Source organism: Cornus florida, unplaced genomic scaffold, assembly GCF_030987335.1.
Source record: "Cornus florida cultivar Cherokee Brave unplaced genomic scaffold, ASM3098733v1 CherokeeBrave_3.0.0_Hap2_Chr11, whole genome shotgun sequence".
Classification (NCBI taxonomy): domain Eukaryota; kingdom Viridiplantae; phylum Streptophyta; class Magnoliopsida; order Cornales; family Cornaceae; genus Cornus; species Cornus florida.
In genome coordinates, this window is record NW_026775581.1 from 61608319 (window position 1) to 61614859 (window position 6541).

Here is a 6541-nt window from a genome sequence, read left to right on the forward strand (position 1 = left end):
TTAAATAATATAAATTAGTTGGGATGTTTTATATATTTTAAATTTGTTTTAATTTATAATTGATTTAACTTGCTGCATAAACTAATTAAAATTATTGGGTTTATTTTATCGTACTCTAACGGTTAGGAGACACGAGTTATTCATTTGCCATTTCTTTTCCTAATTAAAAATTTATTTGAAGTTGGACCTGGTTACAATTTTCTGAAACTAAAGTCCATGTTTTTGTAATATGGGTTCTGCTGACGCCAGTGGTTTGTAATTTGAGTCCAACAATATTACTTTTATATGTATGTAATTTTTCTAAGATTGTAAATACCTTGACAATAAGTATGAGGTACATTGTATCTTGAAATGGTGAGGAAATTTCTTGATGTTGGAAATTTCTAGGAAAAAGCTGCCTCTTTAGCCGAAAGATATGTTGTCCTGTTGACTTCACTGGGTAAGTTAATTTGCGTGTATGGGTTGTGTTGAGCCTATCATTTTCCAATTCCAGATAGAGAATTTGCAGATCCATTACCCAAACATCATCGATCGATCGAGAGAGATTTGCAAATATAAATTGGGTGTTTGAGAGATTTGAGTTTGGTATCATAGGGGGTTGTTAATACTCGTACAAGATTTATCTTCCACAATATTGCGTTTCTGATCGATCAGAAAAGACACAGGAGATTATATCTGAAATGGACAGTGAGGCTGCTGGTCCAAGTAAGAGGAGGAGGATTATATCCGAAATGGAGTCTGATGCTTCAGCCACGTCCGTTCCTGTTCCAGGAGGCGAATACGAAGTATTTTTGAGTTTTAGAGGGCCAGACACTCGCCGCACGTTCACAGATTTTCTATATACCAATCTCAATGACGCAGGTGTTCGCACCTTTCGGGATGACAATGAGCTTCGCAAAGGAGAAGAGATCGGCCCTGAGCTCCTCGAAGCAATCAGGGAGTCCAGTATCTCCATCCCCATCTTCTCCAACAACTATGCTTCCAGTAAATGGTGCCTCCGCGAGCTGGCTCAGATGGTGGATTGCAAGAGAAGCACTGGACAGTTGATTCTGCCAATCTTCTATGATGTTGAACCATCGGATGTGAGGCATCAATCTGGGAGTTACGAGGAAGCCTTTCGCAAGCACGAGAGGTGTTTTGATGAATGCACTGTTATGAAATGGAAAGAGGCACTCAAACAGGTTGGAGAACTCAAGGGTTGGCATGTCAACAAAGAAGCTGATGGGTATGTTACTCCCTTCCTGCTAATAACCCCCTTATGTTAAATTCTTAATTTGCATATATATATATATATATATAGAGGAACTTTATAATAGCATTGGAATCCAATAAAAACTATCAAATTAGAGGGACAAACACAAAATTATAAGAAGAAAAGATAAATGTTGGTTTCATGAGTCAACTACTCGTCCCTAAGGTAGAACAAATCAATCATTATTTTAGCTGCTTGTTTACGTCTCGGTCACTAATTATTTTTCATTTTCATCATGACATTAATCAGGCATCAAGGGGAATTAGTAAAAACTATTGTTCAAACAGTGTCGTTGAACCTGAAGAAAAAATGCGTGTTTACAAGTGACTACTTAGTTATGATGGATGATCATCTGAATGAAATGATGAGATTATTAAATGTTGGTTCAAATGATGTAAGGATTGTTGGTATCCTTGGGATGGGTGGTATTGGCAAGACAACTATTGCCAAGTCCATCTACAACAACCTCCTCCAAGACTTTAAAAATTGTTGTAGCTTCCTTGCAGATGTTCGGGAAAATGTCAAACAATACAAAGATAAAGGTATTGTTGATTTGCAGAATCAGCTTCTCAATGACACTCTTAAACCGCACCCTCCCATTACTAATGTTAATGGTGGAATCAACGCTATCAAATGTCGATTTCTCAAAAAGAAAGTTTTCATTGTTCTGGACGATGTGGATGAAAAGTCTCAATTTGATTGGCTTGTGGGAAATCGTCATTGGTTTGGTCCGGGAACTAGGATCATAGTTACAACTAGAAACAAGCATGTTTTAAATATTCTTGAAGTGGATGAGACTTATGAACCTCCATTTATGAACCCAGACCAATCTCTTCAACTTCTCAGCATTCATGCTTTTCGGAAAAAGTTTCCTCCAATGGACTTTGATAGTATCTCTAGAGAGGTGGTATCAGTTACTGCAGGGCTTCCTCTAGCTCTTGAGGTTATAGGTTCATTTCTATCTGACAAGCCAAAAACAGTATGGGAAGATACATCGAAGAAGTTGAAGAAAATACCAAATCATAAAGTTCAGGAAAAATTGAGAGTAAGTTATGATGTATTAACCCATGAGCAAAAACAGATATTTCTTGATATTGCATGTCTTTTTATTGGGATGGATAAAACATATCCATTTTACATGTGGGATGACTGCAGTTATTTTCCGGAGACAGAAATTAATGTCCTTTGTCTCATGTCTCTAGTAAAACTTGAAAATGATAATGTATTGAGAATGCATGATCAACTAAGAGATCTTGGTAGGGAAATTGTCCGTCAAGAAGATTTTGAAAATCCGGAATTGCGCAGCAGGTTGTGGGATCTACAAGAAGCCTCGGCTGTATTTGAGGAATGCATGGTAATAATTTACAGCACTAAATTTTTTGCGCTGATTAATGTTTTCTTAAGTCTCTTTCATGTCTTCTCATAATACACATGCTCTAAATAATATTCATGGTAGCATCCACATAGGTTCCAATTAGGGAGCTAAGTTGTTGACCGACCAACTTGAATTTGCCAGCATCATCTATGATGGGCTTGGACAACTGTCAACTCGGATTTAAATTGAAAATGGAACTCAATTTAAATTATTTAAAGTTGTGAGGTGATTATTTATCTAATAAAAAATAAAAATAAAAGTCAAAAGTTTTAACTCATCTCATTCTCATTCTCATCTGACCAAAACTATCATTTTCTTTTTGGGGGTTAAGAAAAGAATTTTGATGTTCTTGTTACTAGCTAGTACACCGGTTACAACGGAAAGTTGGCATGTTGTACAATTAGATTGGTGTAGCATTTGTAATTAAGTTGTAGGTTACAACGTTATGCATGATCTTTCAATTATTTCAAGTTATTTAGAATTGTTTTAAATGAAAAAAGAATAAAAATAAAAAATGAAGAAGAATTTGAAGAAGAAGAAAGAAAAAAAGGAGTTCTGAATGTTTGAATCAATCAACCTGAATCTAACCCAATCTTAACTCAAAAAAATGACCTTTTTTTTATATATAAAAGTAAAAATTATTTGTAAACACCAATAATTGTTTCTGAGAAGTCATTAAAAATGGGTATTTTTTTTTTTTAAAATAAGAATAATAATTGATATCTAATATTAATAATTCCATTTTTAGCATGGGGCAAATCGTTTCTTTTATTTGTTTACTTATTTTTATGATTTTTTCATTGACAGGTAACTGAAAAGGTCCAACTCTTAAATCTTGATGCTACTGGAAAGACGTGTGAGCATGACCAATTCGCGGAACGATCTAAACTGCGGTATCTCCAAATAAATGAAGCTGAAGTTGTTGTTGGGGATTTCAAGCATCGCTTGTTAAACTTAAGATGGCTTTGTTGGCAAAATTCCCCTCTGCATTTTGAAGCAACCAATTTTCATATGAAGAAACTAGTGATACTTGATCTAAGCGGTAGTAGGATCCCAGAGAACTGGAAGGGTTGGAGTCAAATTAAGGTATATACTACATACATTTTAAAATCTCACACTCCCATAATCTCAATTCATTTCTCGTCTCCCATTACATACATATATACATACATTCGTATTGGAGCATGTATGATTGTTTCTATATTTTTATGTATCTTGTTAACAGATGGCAAGTAACTTAAAAGTGCTTGACATTTCATACACTGAAATACGGGAGCTACCTGATGAAATTAGGATGTTAAAGAAGCTGAAAATTATAGATGCACGTCATTCTTATTTGACAGGTAACAATTCCAAGTTGCATTGGGAGATTATCATGTTTGAGATACTTAAGCAGCTTTTATTCTACAGGAATTCGAAGCCTACCAACAAGCATTCATACCCTTGACTTAGAATGCGATGATCTGGAAGCCCTGCCAGAGCTTCCCTCAAGTTTACAAGTTCTGCGTGTAGAGTTGGGGAGTTTTCATGTTACCCCTAATCTTGCAAATCTGGTTAATCTGCAAGTCTTGTGGTGTTTTCAGATTCCTGACAACATGAATCCGATAATTTTCAGTGATATTGTCGAATTATCCAAATTGCAGAGGTTGGACTTTGGACATAGCAACATTATGACCCTACCGAAAGAGATTGATGCCCTTTCTCAGCTCAAATTCCTCAATCTACAATCATGCTGTAAACTTCAATGCATACTGGGTTTACCTCCCAATCTGGTTCGATTATATATTGTTTATGGTCCGTCATTGGAAATATTACCAGATCTGTCAAATTTGAAGCTCTTGTCGGAATTGCAACTTCATGAGTGCCAGGAGCTGACAAAGATTCAAGGGCTTGGGAAACTACAATCATTGACGAGCTTGAGAATAGAAAAATGCATTAAACTGACACAGATTGAAGGACTTGGAAATCTAGAATTGCTGGAAAGTTTGAGAATATATGAGTGTGATAAGCTGACAGAGATTCAAGGACTTGGAAATCTAGTATCGCTGGCAAGTTTTTGTATGCGTCGGTGCTTTAAAATAGTTGAACTTGATCTGCTTGAATGTTCGGCACCTCTAGCATCTTCAGAGATGAGTGGGTACAGACACCCTGAAAATAAACCAGATCGGTCCAACTTAAACAAGTTAAAAAGATTTGAAGTTGTTGAATGCTGGAATCTCAATAAGATCGAAGGACTACATTTATTGGTATCATTGGAATGTTTGGATTTGTCGGGTTGCTCAAATTTATCAAACTTGAAAATGTTGCACCCTGAAAATGAACTAGATCAGTCCAACTTAAACAAGTTAAAAAAATTTGAAGTTATTAGTTGCAAGAATCTCAATAAGATCGAAGGACTACATATATTGGTATCATTGGAATATTTGAATCTGTCGTATTGCTCATCCATGGTAAGAATGCCGAATCTATCAAACTTGAAAATGTTGAGACACTTGCTGCTCAGTGAATGCACGAGCTTACGTGAGATTGAGGGCCTTGAGGCTTTGGAAGCCTTGGAGGAACTGGACATCAGGTGGTGCTCATCGCTGGAAAAAGTTCCGCATCTGCCAAAAACACATATTATTTCTGATGATTATGATGAAGATTTCCATTGAGCCTGGTTTGGTTCCCCTTCTTGTTCTACAGATTGTATGCAGTACCATGTTTTTCCAGTGCTCAGATTATTCCATCATTGTGGCTTACCTTTCCATGATCACTTGCTCATTATCTTTTCTTTTTATTTATCAATTCAGGTTCATATTGGAAACTTGGTGGAATAATTAAACATAGGTGAAGAGCATAGTATCAAAAGAATATTAGGCCTCTGGAAGATCCCAAAACGAACAGCTATGAGGTCCGGAAACAATACACAGAGGTAAGTGAAAGACAATATGTATTTATTATTCCATCTGTTGGGCTGTTTGTTTCTTATCCTCTTCTCCTCATTGTTTTCAGTACTCTATCGGTCTGTCCCTGTTCATATATATAATGGCTTTGCTTCCATACCTAATTACCTATATAGAGGTGTGAGAGGTGAGCTTCTTTCTTGTATTGCAGATCAGAAATTAACGGAGTCTGAAGCAGGTTTAATTCCTTTTTTGCTCAACTTAAATCTAATTTGTAACTTCACTTTTATCATATCTCCGGACAAGTGAGGAAGTACAAAAAGAGCTATGAGGTGAATCCACAAGCATTATGAAAGAAATGGTAGCTTACATTATGGAAACAGGGATGGCTACAAGCTTGTCAAAAGGGTTGTGAAGAATAATTTTTAGGTGTTTGTGATCAGTTTTCAAACAAGGCTAATTGAATTTTGTAAAATTTTAATATGCAATAACCATTGGGGAATAAGGCAACTTTTACTGATGAAACTGTAATCTGCACCTGATCTACACAGACACAGACAAAGGTGTGGCTGGTACTCCGGACTCTCTTTCTGATGACCAAAATCAGCTGCTGCTTTGAGATCTCTCTGATACGTCTGCTTTCACTAATTCCTGCGACGAAAAACGAAAAGTGAAGATGTAGCAATCGCATCAACACAGATTTCAGCACAATAATATGAAATAAGAACTACGAATTTTTCAAAAAGAAGTGACGACTAACTGAATTAAGAACCTAAAAAAAACTAAGATGAAAGCATACAGCATAGCTTTAACAGGAAGGTATGACTACTGGAAGGTACTACTGCATCCCTCCAAACTAAATTGCATTATCTATTATACTTGTGTGACGTTCTCAACCAAATAATTTCCAATTGAATCTGATAGGATTACCATCAAACAATGCCTTACTAAGAAGTATTCTGTAATCGAGATTAAACACACTCATATTTCGTCCCAATCCCAATTTGACTAAATGCATAAGTTACTTGT

At 36.0% G+C, this 6541-nt stretch overlaps 2 protein-coding genes across 2 annotated transcripts; both read left to right on the plus strand.

Annotated features, from left to right (window-relative positions):
- Window positions 1–720: 720 nt before the first annotated feature.
- On the plus strand, window positions 721–1347 carry LOC132286663 (disease resistance protein L6-like). The gene has a single exon (XM_059789023.1). The coding sequence runs from the start codon at window positions 732–734 to the stop codon at window positions 1263–1265; it is 534 nt and encodes a 177-aa protein (XP_059645006.1). The 5' UTR covers window positions 721–731; the 3' UTR covers window positions 1266–1347.
- A 140-nt stretch (window positions 1348–1487) lies between these two features.
- Window positions 1488–5281, plus strand: LOC132281160 (disease resistance protein L6-like). Its single transcript, XM_059782891.1, has 4 exons — window positions 1488–2606; window positions 3435–3713; window positions 3853–3970; window positions 4038–5281. Exons 1-4 carry the CDS (start codon window positions 1488–1490, stop codon window positions 5279–5281), a joined length of 2760 nt encoding a protein of 919 aa, XP_059638874.1.
- The last annotated feature ends 1260 nt before the right edge of the window (window positions 5282–6541 follow it).

What these genes read in the sequence shown, in the direction of transcription:
- LOC132281160 (XM_059782891.1), top strand. Translation starts at nt 1,488, where the DNA reads ATGACATTAATCAGGCATCAAGGGGAATTAGTAAAAACTATTGTTCAA. An exon ending in CTGTATTTGAGGAATGCATG is followed by an intron (nt 2,607 to 3,434) that starts GTAATAATTTAC and finishes TTTCATTGACAG; the next exon opens with GTAACTGAAAAGGTCCAACT. An exon ending in ACGTCATTCTTATTTGACAG is followed by an intron (nt 3,971 to 4,037) that starts GTAACAATTCCA and finishes TTTATTCTACAG; the next exon opens with GAATTCGAAGCCTACCAACA.
- LOC132286663 (XM_059789023.1), top strand. Translation starts at nt 732, where the DNA reads ATGGAGTCTGATGCTTCAGCCACGTCCGTTCCTGTTCCAGGAGGCGAA.